This window comes from Cnephaeus nilssonii, assembly GCF_951640355.1.
Source record: "Cnephaeus nilssonii genome assembly, chromosome: 6".
NCBI classification, from domain to species: Eukaryota; Metazoa; Chordata; class Mammalia; order Chiroptera; family Vespertilionidae; genus Cnephaeus; species Cnephaeus nilssonii.
In genome coordinates, this window is record NC_137077.1 from 90,340,676 (window position 1) to 90,354,442 (window position 13,767).

General features: G+C 42.8%; 1 protein-coding gene and 1 pseudogene across 3 annotated transcripts in view; both read left to right on the plus strand.

Annotated features, from left to right (window-relative positions):
• Positions 1 to 3,029: 3,029 nt before the first annotated feature.
• On the plus strand, positions 3,030 to 3,880 carry LOC307102250 (cyclin-C-like; annotated as a pseudogene). The gene has a single exon. The product of its transcript is annotated as a cyclin-C-like (transcript).
• A 3,208-nt stretch (positions 3,881 to 7,088) lies between these two features.
• Positions 7,089 to 13,767, plus strand: part of IQSEC3 (IQ motif and Sec7 domain ArfGEF 3) — a gene marked incomplete at its 3' end in the record, with an annotated part of 108,418 nt that continues 101,739 nt past the window's right edge. For both annotated transcript variants that reach the window (XM_079775968.1, XM_079775969.1), the window contains exon 1: positions 7,089 to 7,671. In XM_079775968.1, coding sequence (XP_079632094.1) covers positions 7,118 to 7,671 — 554 coding nt within the window. In that variant the 5' untranslated portion in view covers positions 7,089 to 7,117. The remainder of the gene's footprint in view (positions 7,672 to 13,767) is intronic.

Genomic DNA, 13,767 nt, shown 5'->3' on the forward strand with positions numbered 1-13,767 from the left:
GCAAGCTAGAGTAGCTCAATGGGGGGGGGGAAATGGGGACATATGTAATACTTTCAACAATAAAGATTTAAAAGGAAAAGAAGGCTGCTCTGTACAAGTCACAGAAGAAATGTCTTTTTCAAATCTCAGACACTGACAAAGAGTAGCTCCTAGAGCACCAATATACATACCCCAACATTTTATCTGGAAAACTAAAGAAGCAAGCTAGGACGTATGTAATCACCTCTGAAACCTGTTCAAGAATAACCCATCAGTAAATATCCCCAAGATAGGGCACCCATGTTTGCCTAAGCCTGTGATGTCCATGAAGCTCTGTTCTCACCAAGGTCATAAATCCGTCAGTAGATCTTACATTTAGGAACGCCTCTGAGTTACCACTTGCAGAAAAATTCCCCTTCTCTTCCAAGATAAAGAAAGAGGGTAACCAATCATATTTCCATCACTAGATAATTTTATTTTTTAAGAGAAAAGAACAAGTTTTACACAGCTCTCCATCCTTAGAGCACAACACAGTGCCAGAGTTAGTACCATGCTAATGACCAGCCAAATAATGCTTTTAGAAGAATGTTACAGTTACCCCAAGTAAAAAAGGGAAATACTATTCTCGTGCTTGGGAAGCTAGAGCTCCTCACTGGAGATGGCTTCTGAAGAGAATATGATCTGAGATACATGTGCCTGGTCAATGGACACATCTCCCATGCAAGCCAGCATCCCTCTTCTCCGTGCCTCCTTTCTTCATGCAAATTCATGCACAAAAGAGGACAGCAGCAAACAAGGTAGGTTGCTAATCTGAAGAGAGGAGAAAGTAAAAAATTCAAGGAAGGCTGGACACTGAACAAGAGAAAACAATAGCTGGAAGGCAAATTGTCTTAAAGAATACAAGTGTTATAAAATGACACGCAGAGACATCTGCAATACTTTCAAAAAGAAACCTCCAGGTTGATGTGGCTTCAATGATTAATTGTCAAACATTCAGGGAAGAAATGAACTTTGACTGTTTACACCAAAAACAAAAATTACACTGAAATGGATCATAGACCTAAACATAAAAGCTAAAGTGATAAAACTTCTAGAAGTAAACATAGGAGAATGTGTTTTTGGCTTTGGGATAGGCAAAGAATTTTTAGATATGACACAAAAAGCGCAAACTATAAAATAAAAAATGGTAAGTTTTTCTTCATCAAAATATAAACCTTTGCTCTTCAAAAGACAATGTCAAGAAAATGAAAAGGCCGAAACCGGTTTGGCTCAGTGGATAGAGCGTCGGTCTGCAGACTGAAAGGTCCCAGATTCGATTCCGGTCAAGAGCATGTACATTGGTTGTGGGCACGTCCCCAGTGGGGGATGTGCAGGAGGCAGCTGGTCGATGTTCCTCTCTAAACATCGATGTTTCTAGCTTTCTATCCCTCTCCCTTCCTCTCTGTAAAAAATCAATAAAAAAAAAAGAAAAAAAGAAAATGAAAAGGCAAGCAACTGACTGGAGAAAACGTTTGCAATGCATACATGTGACCAAGACTACTTTCCAGAATATATAAAGTACTCTTACAGCTTAATAAGAAGAAAAACAATTCAATAAAACAGTGGGCAAAGAAAATATACAAATAAGTAATAAGCATATGAGAAGACGCTCTACAGCATTAGTCACCAGGGAAACACATTAAAGCCATATTAATATACTACTACTGACTTACTTGAGTTAATAAAAATAAAAAAGTTTTTAAATATCAAGTGTTAGCAAGGCTGTGAAATATCTGAACCTCTCATACATAGCTGGTGAGAATAAAAAATAGTATAACCACTTTAGAAAATAATTTGGCAGTTTCTTATTAAGTTTAATATATACTTTGTATATGACTCAGCAATTCCAATTCTAGATTTTCCTCCAGATAAAACATAAAAATACATGTTCACACAAAACATATTAAACAAAACATATGAGATCATATGTTCACATAAAATCTTGGCCATTAATGATCATAGCAGTTTTATATCCATACCATAGAATATTACTCAGAAATAAAAAGGAACAAACTATTGATACCTATAACAGAATGGATGAACCTCAAAGCATTATGTTGAGCAAAAAGGAAAAGCACAAAAGAGTATATTCTCTATGATTGCCATTTATATAAAATTCTAGAACAGGCAACACTTATTTATCTTGTCAGAAAGCAGATCAGCAGTTGACAGGGGCCGAGGAGAGTAATTTACTGCAAAGGGGCATGAGGCTACTTTCTGCAGTGATGGAAATTTTGGCTACATGGGTGTATATATTTATCAAAATTCATTGAACTGTGCACTTAAAGTGGGTGCATATTATTACATGTAAATTGTAATTCAACAAAGTTGATGTTTCTCATAAAAGAAAAAACAATTTTTTATAATAATAAAAGTGTAATATGCTAATTAGACCAGACGTCCTTCCGGACGACCTTCCAGACAAAGCCAAGGCTGTGAGGGAAGCCCGGGTTGTGAATGCCAGATGGAAGCCAGTGCTGGCAGCTGGGGGAAGGAAGGCCTACTACTATTGCACGAATTTCGTGCATTGGGCCTCTAGTTAAAAATAAAAACACTTGGGCCCCATCATAGCAGGACTCATATGGGACCTATAACCTGCATTTTAAAACAAGCCCCATGGATAATTATGTTGCAGGTTGTTTCACTTATAGAAATAATATTGGTTTCCAAGCACCCAACTCTTGGACAACAAATCAACCATGCAAGCAAAGAAAATTCAGAAGAAAAGTAAGTTTTTGTGTGCCCTCTTTCCATCCCCCAACCTTTACTCTAGCTGGAATACTGATCACTACCAAAGTATCCTACTGGGTGCTCTGTTCTCCCAACTGCTGGCTCAGCTGTGGATAAGCTTTCTTCACTCATTACTTACAAAAGGAAGTTTGCTATGAAATTAAGTGAGAGAAAATAAAAATAAAAACACATTACAAGATGGAGGAGCATGTCGGGGGGGTGGGCAGGGTCTATGGTAGCTCCACTGGCTGGTGCTTTCTTATCAGGGAAAGCTGTGTTCCATGGCAGGCAATTTTTGGCAGAGCTCCCATTATTTGCAAAATGATTTTTGATGAACAAGATCTGTGGATGGGATGCCAAAAGGACTTAAAGTTTCTCTCAGAAGAATAATACTGGAAATTACAACTATTTTTTACAAATGTTTTACAAGCATTAGGTGAACATTTTAAATTAAGACAACAAGTTATTGCCACTGCTACAGTGTATTTCAAGATATTCTATGCCAGGTATTCTCTGAAAAGTATAGATCCTATATTAATGGCTCCTACATGTGTGTTTTTGGCATCCAAAGTAGAGGAATTTGGAGTTGTCTCAAATGTAAGACTGATTTCTGCTGCTACTTCTGTATTAAAAACTAGATTTTCATATGCCTTTCCAAAGGAATTTTCTTATAGGATGAACCATATATTAGAATGTGAATTCTACATTTTAGAACTAATGGATTTTTGCTTGATAGTGTAACATCCCTATAGACCTTTTCTCCAGTAAGTGCAGGGTATAGGTCAAGAAGACATGTTGTTTCCCGTTGCATGGAGGATAGTGAATGATACTTACAGAATGGATCTTTACCTACTGTATCCTCCTTTCATGATGCTTTAGCTTGCCTACATTAGCCTGTGTTGTACAGCAGGAAGATACCAGATAGTAGTTTTCTGAGCTTTCTGTGGATATGGAGAAGATTTTAGAAATAATCAAGGTTATTTTAAAACTATATGAATTGTGAAAGAATTTTAATGACAGAAAGGAGATGGCAACTATTCTTAGCAAGATGCCAAAACCCAAACCTCATCTGAACAGTGAAGGAGAGCAGAGTCCAAATGGAAGTCAGAATTCTAGCTACAGCCAATCTTAAAACATTCCTAAGAATTCCATAGTGGACCAGTTGGAAATAAACCATTGGACAGATTTCAGTAATGTCTTCAATGGGACACAAGTAAATATGAATAGCTTGTTTCTATCAAGCATATTGGGAAGTGGCTTTATTTTGCAAATAAGTTTTTCCTTATCTAATTAGATTCTAGTACATAATAGGCTAAAGCAGTGATGGCGAACCTATGACACACGTGTCAGCACTGACACGCGTAGCCATTTCTGATGACACGCGACTGTTGAGGCGGCCGCATGCCGAGGATGAAACATTTGCTGCTCCTGAGGATGAAACATTTGCGAAATAATGTTTTTTCCTCAAAGTGACACACTACCCGAGTTATGCTCAGTTTTTTGGCGAAGTTTGACACACCAAGCTCAAAAGGTTGCCCATCACTGGGCTAAAGGCACTTGATCATAAAAGTTTGGAAAGGTTCTAAGGGGACCTACAGATAGACATTTCAAAATTAATAGCTTTTGCCTAGTATAATTTCTTCTTAATCTGGATAATAGCAATTATAGTCTTTTAATAAGCCAGGAAACATGAAACATAACTTGTTTAAAATTCTCTTTGGTCATTGAAGGACCAAAAAAGGACATAAAAAGTGAAATATATGAGGGTGCTTCCCCCTCCTTAAGTTAAATTTTAAAACTGTATTTAAGGAATCAAATCTTACAAAATCCTGGAAGGCTTTGGCAATGATGTTGATAATTTCAGGATAATTAATTGAGTACCTATTGAGTTTAAAGTATATTTTATTCAGTAGTTTTAGTATCTTGCCATGGAAGATACTAGCCCAGACTAGCAGAAAAGTGTAATCTGTATAGCATACTTTGACATTTTTAAATTTTAAAGTTATATTAATTCTGTAACCATTTTGAAATGCTGAGCAAACTTAAAAAAACTATGAAGTTATTTGAATTTGATTCACAGTTAAATCAGGCATTTAGAAATCTAATTGGATAAAACATAATATGGTTGAAATTTGATAACATTTTAATGTTAATTTATACTCTACTGTGAAAAGTTTTTTTGTATGACATACACACTCTAGTTTATTTTTGTGTCTTAGTGTGGATTTACAAATTTGTTACAGGTATCCTGAGCCAGAAACACAATCAGGTTTCAGGCCAGTTTGATATTGGCTATTCTTAATTCTCACATGAGCATAGGACTTAAGACTAAATGTTATGTCAGTGGGACTGTGCTGTCTGCGGAACTTAATAAATTAATCATTTTCTTCAGACTTGAAGAAGAATGATAAATAAAATTTGGAGTCATAGGATACTGATGTACAATTTAAGGATTAAAATTTTTATAAATCAATTGTGAACAATAAATTATGAAATTAAACATTGATTTCCTAATATGAAATGGCAAAAATAAAATTATATTTTCTAGCTAAAAAAAAAAAAAGAAAAGAAAAAACACATAACAAGTGAAGAGAAACCAATATATTTTCAGAGCACAGATCCCTTCCCATAAGGTCATTCAGAATGGGCTTGGCTGGCCAGGTCACTAGACACATGTTATCTGTGGATATACCTACCCTGAGGAACAGCAGGTAGCTAGGGAGCCTGATGGACACCTGTGTGGAGAACAGGACAGTACTACAGTAGATATGCTCAGAGCACTCATAGCCCAGAAGAAAGGGTCATTTCCCTGCCAAATTAAACCTAGGTGCTCTATTTCCATTCCTTAGTCTGTTCCTGCTATCTGACATATCTTCAGGCCCCTATTTAGTTGATCCTTCTCAACTTTCATGGCCCAGCTTGACTAACACCTTCTCCTTATCAGGCCCTCATCCATAGTCAAGCTCTCCTTCTCTGGAACTTGGCCTGAGAGCTCTTACAGAAATTTTTATTTGTATTTTAGTCATCATGTGCATACCATATCTACTCTACCAGACTGTAATCTTGTTGATTATAGAAACCATAACTTTTTATCTATGCTAGGTGTAGCCTGCCTACTTCCTAGTACAATACTTAGAACTTGGTGGGTGTGTTGTGTACATTTATTGTAGAAATTAATGAGTGATTCATTTTATGCTGATTCACATCTCTGAGCTTTTGCTTACGCTCTTCCCCTTTTCTGGAAAATCCTTCCCACTTCAAGTGTTATTTCCTCCAATAAGCGTCCCTAGGTCCCTAAGCTGTTGGGCTCCTGTAGCACTTCCTATCTTAGCACTTACAACCACCGTTGTATATTAAAATTAAATATTGATTACCATTTTGACCTACTTTACCATAAGCTTCAAGAAGTAAAAAATTTCATCCTAAGTCATCCTTACTTTAGCCCAGTGTTGGGTAGGAGCATGCACTTTACAAATGTTTTTCAAACATTTATATAACCCCTCCAGAAGTTTCTGGAAGCATTAGCCCATGACACAGAGGCTCCGGTTTGTTTACTTTGTGTTCCTATTAGAGTGGGCAAAACTGTCCTGAGCTCCAATTCCCAGGGAAAGCCCAGCATAAACAACCTTGCCATTCTAAGTGTCCTTTTGGCTGAACGAAGGAGTAGGACTAGGTGTTCTCTAGGGCCTCTTATAATCCCATGATCCTTATGTTCCAGAAATTCCCCAGCAGAATAGGTTGTTGAATGCAAAAGAGGCAAGTGTGTCCTCTCTTCCGAAGGTCTTTAAGATGACCCCCTGCCTCTGGGATGGCTGGACAGAGGGAAAAGAATTCGTGACCCTTCAAAGTACCCATGATTCCTCTTTTTAAATATATATCTCTCTCCTTTTGCCACCTTCCCCTTTTCTGCTTCCTCGTTCTCCCAGCCTCTCTCTCTTTTCCCTCTTTCCTTATCTGCCTCTCTTGTCCTACCCATTCCACTGCACTTTCCCGGCACCTCTCCTGCTGCCTCTCCCGCTTTCCCTTTCTCTCCAGATTTACTTTATCCATCTCAGTTCTCCTTCATTTATCCTGCGTCTCTACCCATTCTCTCCCTCGCCTACCTCCTCTGCTGTCAGCCCTGCTGGAAGCCAAGACTCCTCACGACGCCTGGAGGTGGGAGGGTGAGTGGGTGGGCCCTGGTGCAGCGGTCCCGCCCCTCGGTGCGTGTGTGAATGTGTGGTAGTGACGCGGCACAGGCAGCGGGGAGGGAGGCTGGGCCGGCGGAGCGGGAAGCGAGCGGATCGCTGGGGCTGCTCCGCTCCTGCGCGCCCTCCCGCTCCCTGCCGCCCGCCGAGGCGCAGGCAGGGCGCAGGCGGCGGCGGGCGGCATGGAGAGCCTGCTGGAGAATCCGGTGCGTGCCGTGCTCTATCTTAAGGAGCTCACGGCCATCGTGCAGAACCAGCAGAGCCTCATCCACACCCAGCGCCAGCGTATTGATGAGCTGGAGCGGCGGCTGGATGAGCTAAGCGCCGAGAACCGCAGCCTGTGGGAACACCAGCAGCTGCTGCAAGCCCAGCCTCCGCCTGGGCTCGTTCCTCCGTCGCCAGCCCCGCTGTCCCCTATCCCAGTTACCGCCGCCACCGCCACTGCTGTCGCCCAGGAACCGCTCCAGAACCACGGACAGCTCCCGCCCACCTCGCCACAGACTGTACCCGAGCAGCCCCCGGTTCAGCACCACGGACAGTTCCTGGTGCAGCCCTCACCGGCCCACAGCAGCAGGGCGCACGCACCCCAGTCGCCCCACCAGCAGACGGTGGCGCCAGGGGCCGTCGCCAACAAGGAGAAGGAGCGTCCCCCGAGTTGTTGCGCTGCCGCTGGAACCCTCCTTCAGCACAAATCCCCCGCTGCCCTCGGCAAGGGCGTCCTGAGCAGGAGACCTGAGTGAGTGGGGAAGAGGGTTTGCGGACAGTTGAGGTGGGAGAAAGGGAAGCAAATGGGTATGAGGAAGAGCCAAGGGGGAAATGGGTGCACCTATGAGTCTGAAGGACTAAGGTAACGTGAAGTGATGGGGTGAGAAGATGCTTGAGGGTAGAAGTGTGTCAAGGAGATTTGGGGGGAAGGAGGAAATGATATCAGTGTTTGAGAGGGTTTGGGGGTTGTTGGAGAAAAGAGGAATATCCAGACCATCATTGGGGGCAAAGAAGAAAGAAATTTGGTTTAAGTGATTGGGGATGTTGAAAACTAGCAGTTTTTAACGGGGACAAGATTGAGAGAAAGTTGGGGTGAAGATTTAATCGAAGAAAAAAGAACAGTTGGAGAATGTATTTAAGTTAGAAAAATCTTAGAAGAGAGTTTGAGTGGTAAAATTATTTCAATGAAGAGTAAGATATGAAAAAGATGGAGGCTTGGCAAACAGGCATGTTAAGGGCTTTAAAAGGGCTAGAGTCCAGGAAGAGTAGACTTGGATTTAAGGGAATTCAGGAGGCAGAGGATACGGCTGAAAAGCAGGAATGATGTAAAAAGTCGGGCTGTAGATAGAAGATGAGCTGGCTCTTTAATTGATGCAGTGGGAATCAAAGCCAGGAGTGGCTCATTTGGGGAATCTTATGCTGCTCTGACCTGAGTGACTGCCTTTCTTATGAATCCCCACAGAACTAAAGGGATGCAAGGTAACAACCCACCAAGCTAATGGAGGACTGAGTTATAGTATGAGGACTCAGTCTGGTTATAGTTTTCCCTCTGACTCAAAGAGGATTTCTGTGCAGGGTGGTTGGCAGTCGCACAAAGGGAACAATGATGGGAGAGACAGTTGCCAAACGGAGTTGGTATTTCAGTGTAATTCCTGTTTAAATCTCTCTGTTAGGTCTAGTGACTGTCAATCTTCTTTCCCTTTGGTTTTTTGGTGATAACTGAAATCTCATGTTGAGTTCTGAGAGAAATAGTAACCACCCCCCATGAGGGACTCTAGGACCTTGAGCTCTTTCTTCACACACAATATCCATCCATAAACTAGGAATATGGAAAGAATAGATGAAAGGGGACTGGAATATTCTCCCCTGGGTATTGGGAAAGCTATGATCATGTCAGCTTCCTTTCTCTGATTGGAGGTGATGGGATAACTGCATGGAAGAACAGCTCTGGGGAAATCAGCACCTGGTCAGCACCTGATCCTGACAATGATGACGCTAAAGGAATTGATTAGGGGAAGAGTGAAAAGAGCCAAGAATCTCATCTTCATCCAGTCTTGGTGTGCTTCAGATATTGGAATACTTGTGAAGATTTTATATATTTCTTAAAAACCTATTTTCTCCTCACATCTACTGTAAGTTAGAGAATTTTGGTCAGGACATGTTAGCTCACAGGGTAGATTTAACCAAAACCATGAGATTGAAGGGGGAGAGGTCTAGGATCATCTGAGTTGGGTGACCTAAAGATTTGATTCGAGCCCCAAGAAGATGGTTTTCTTAGCTCCCTCAGTGGTTCAATTGCCCTCCCTTCAATTTCATTGTTTTCTTTCCTTATCTAGCATAAAAAGCAGAAAGTCAGTTTCCCCCCATGCTCAAAGCTAGTTAAAAGGCCCATGATACTATGTGGCTTTTCCCCCAAATAGGGAGATAAAAACTATTTCATTCCCTTTTCCCAAGGGCAGCCACAGCTTCATAAAAATGATGGTTCTTCACCTGATTCCTCTCCTCTTGTTCTTTATTGTCTCCTTCCCTTCCACTGCACCCTACATCGTTTGCATCCCTTCAGGATACGTTGAGAAAAGATCATTTTCTTGAAAATAACTTTGCTGTGGCCCCAAAAGTGGCTTAGAGAACCCCAACTCTCCTGCCCAGGTGCTCTTGCTGGGAATTCAGGGGTTTAGGAATCATCTGAATTCCATCCAGCCTCATATGGCAAAACTGGAGAGGAAACATCATTTTTTTCTCCTCCCTTGTTCTGCTTTTGCTTCCCAAGAAAGCAGAACAAAAATAAGAAATAATTAGAGTGATGGAAAAGAGTAGAGATTGTTGGAAATCTCTCACGTAGGAAGTTGTGCCAGGCACTAAAAGGTTGATACCACTGGTAGCTCCTTCATTTATCCAGATCCTTCAGCTTTTTCTCCTGCTCCTCAAGTCTGAACACCAAGAGACTTAGAGAGTGTGGGTATGGACATGCATAGCTCACCTCCTTCCTAAGGCTCTCTCTCTCCCATAGATGTGAAATGTTGGCTTGCTGAATACATTTCTCCCCACTGTTTTGCCTAACTTCAGCCCAGATTTTCCCCCACAGGACCTCAGAAAGGGATTATCTTTGTTGACTAGATCTTTGGCCTCAACCTGCTCTCTACCTATGACACCCTCTTTGTATGTCTGTCCTCCTCTGCCTATACCTCTCAATGGTGCAGAGCTAGATGCAGCCAGCAGGCAGGGAGATACCTTCATGGATAGCGTTAGGTGAGAAGAGCAGAGCCAGCAGCTATCCCCCCAATATTTCTCCTAGGGAACTCCCTGCTGAATCAGTTCTCTACTGGGGGTGCTGAAGTAGAGAAAGAGATAACAGAGGGGGAGTGTCTTTGGATTATAATTTTGCTGCACTCTTTTCTAATTTCATACTTTCCCTTCTCTGGCCTCATTATAGTGAGAATGAGGCCCTGGTGAGGTTGCTGAAGGGTAGGTGAGGGTTACAAGGGGCCAGGCACTGTGTTAGATGCGCTATCTCATCATACAGTTTGTCTCTTAACCACAGAACTCCTCTTCCTGCCCAAATCCAGGAGAAGCAGGAGCCCTAGGGAACCTGGGACTGGGAAATAATGGATTGTTTAATTGTCATCAGATCTGCATTAATATGCAGCTTGGCCTCTCTCCCTCTTTCAGCTGAGGGAGATAAAATAATGGTGGCCTTGGAAATTAGGCCAAGGAAGCAACATTATGGAGATGAGTGAGTGGAGAGACATCATGGAAAAAGAGACTTCAGGGGTTAAAATTCTTTCTTTGCATGTTTCCTGGCTCTTGCTATGCTCCAGCCCCCACTGCTTTTGCCTCTTAATGAAAGCAGTAATCTTAGCTTCCTCCTCTTTATTTTTCAATCAAAGCTCACTACATCTACAGAATTGGTTATGCTCTTCCTGGCTGAAGCCAGCGCCTCAGCCTGACCTGGCAAAGTCTCCTCCTTGCCACAGAAGCACATGGCCCTGCCTGAAGCTACTGGCTTCAGCATGACTCCAGTTTCTCTGTTTGAGCACAGGTTTGTCCAGCCATCCAGCTATGCATTTAGAGCACCTGGACCCCAGGGCTTGCCAACATCCCCAAGCCCATGGGCAGAGGATTTTTGGAGGCTAGGTAAGATCCTTGCATTATAATTCAAATTTAGCTTCTACCTCAAACTCTCCACCTCCAAGTGGCCATGAAGTCTGAATGGCTCAGTAGCACCTGTCCTCTTTTCTCTTCTTCCTCCTTTGTCTTTTTTTCTATACACTTCTTCCTCACTATCCGCCCTTTCTCTTTTTTCTTCCTTCTCTATTCTCCCTTTCTTCCTGCCCCTCACACACTCTCTCTCTCCCATATTTTCTTCTTTCTATATTTTGCTTTTACTTAAGCTGCATAAGGAAGTCTCCCCCTCTCCACTCCCATCCTCTCAGCATAAAATAAGTATTTGTCATCTTTTGAGTTCTTATACTGACTGGAGGCTGGAGGCTGGTTAGAAGATCATTGGAAGTGATCTTTTTACCCTGTTATCTAAGGTGCTGGTTGGAGTAGGTTTCTCTGTTTGGAGGTGCAACTCATGACTGACCCATCCTGGGAGCTATTAAAAGAGTATGAAGGTCTGTCAGTCAGTCAACTCCATTGTATCAATTGTCCAGTTAACTCAAAATTATGCATTCTGTGCTGTGGAAAGAGGAAATAAGCAAACAGTTGTGGTTCATCATGCAGGAGACACATATCTGGAAACATCCAAACAAGTGTAAGCAGATTGCGGCTGCCTAGAGCTACCCTCTATCAGAACAGAATGGTGAAAGGGGTGAGCATACAAATCACATTCAGAGTCCAGAGAGACGGTTTTATTGATTGGATTCAAGGGTTTATGTCAGGAACAGTAAGAGTCAAGGCTAGCTGGATGGAGGACAGGGCCCAGAAGATTCAGTGCATGGAATCACTGTACGGCATCTGCATATGTCCTGTCCTCTGATGGTATAGTTCCCCACTACCCTAATCCCCTCCCTCCAGGCAAAACCCTATCCACAGGGTAAGGAGAGCCCTAGGACTCGGGGTCCTTGTCTATCTCATGCCTAGAAGGCCTGGTTGCTGAGGCCAATGCTGCCTATCCCCCTTCTCTTCCTCTGTCTGCTGCAAGGAAAGGACTTCTAGCTGGTAGGCTGGAAATGGGGCCAGACGAAGGTTCACTGAGAGGAGGGAGTGTGTGTCTTTTTGCTCACATGGAAGCTGACATGGAGTGGGCACTTGTAAAGATTTGCTGTCCCCCTCCTTCCCAATGGCCCAGACTGCTACTCTTCCCTCCCATTCAGCCAAAAAGAACACAATTCAAGAGAAACAAGTCACTCTGCCTTCTGGGAAATGCTGATGGCCTTTCTCCTCCTCACCAGCCCCCTTTGCCTTGCTCCACTCCTGCTCTTTCCTTCCTTACTCCTGAGCCCTTCCCAGACCCACAAAGTCAACACCTTGGGGCTTCACAGTGGCATCCTGGAGCATTTTCCCATTGGCCCAAAACCAAGCAAGAGGAGCAGCAGTTGGTGCTGCTGATTCAGCAAATAGTTTCAAAGGTCACTCATGAAAAAAGGTAGATGGGGTCAGGTCTGGGTGGAGAACCAATGAAAGGGAGAGTGATATGAAAAGGAAGCGGGGAGCTGGGACAAATAGCTCCACTCATGATCTGGAAAGGGACTCGGATCCTGAGTTTAAATCCTATGTAAAGCTTTTCAGACAACCTGGCTTTGTTGGGAAACTTAAAACATTTTTCATGGGGGCCCAAACATACTCTCAGTGACCTGGACACAGGGCAGCAGCAGCTTGGTATGGGGTTTCTTAGTAAGATTCCTGGGGACTCTGATTGCACCTGGCAGATCCCCAGACACAAGTCCATCTGGCAGCTTTCCAAAGCTTTGGGCACTGCAGCTCCTTCCTTTTCTGCAGGTTCCCACAGGGGCTGCAAAGGGCTTCTTGTTTCAACAGAGGGTGAGGTAGTCATCTCCATTACATGCAATGAGGAAATTAACTGAACCAAAAAGGGTCAGGAGTGAGGGAGAAATTAGATTTTTCGGGGGCTGAAAGGAAAACCAGAGAATCACAGAATTGTCAAGATCTAGGGAGTTAAGAACATGAGCTTTTGAGTCAGGCAAAGCTGAGTATGAATCCTGCTCTCCTACTACTAGCGTGAGACCCTAAATTCATTACTTACCTTCTTTGAGCCTCTGCTTCCTCATTTATAAAATGAGAAGTAGTATGTACTTTGAAGGGTTGTCGTAGTTTAAAAATTAAATAGTATCAGTTGCTTAGTACTGTTCTGGGCACATAGTAAGTGCTCAATACATTGTAGTATTTCTAGAGATAGAGAACCCAGGGCCCAGGACCCATCTACAGTCAGACCATAGTGACAGACTGGAATCCAGGCAGGGTTCCCTCCCTTCTTACAGGCCAGCTATCTCCATCTGCCCTTTCCCCATCTGCCCTTCTACCTCTGGACAATGTGCACCCAAGCTATTCTAGATAAATGAATGTAGAGCTTACACTGAAATGCAGCCAGGCAGGTCAAATCCACCATCCATTAGTGATCTGTGTTGAAGGCTCACAATTTGATAGCTGAGAAATGCTTCCTTAAGCCCAACTTAAATCTCATCTGTTGTCTTTTGAGATTTGTACTTAAGGTCGTTGAAAGGATCTGAGTTATCACCAATGTCCCATGGTAATAAGAATGATCTCCCCATTTTCTAAATGCATAAACTACAGTCTCATCGAGTATAAGGACTTATCAGGGACAGAGGGGAGGGTGGGGACAATGGGGCCTGAACCAGGAGACTGCCTCCCACCTGAAATGAAT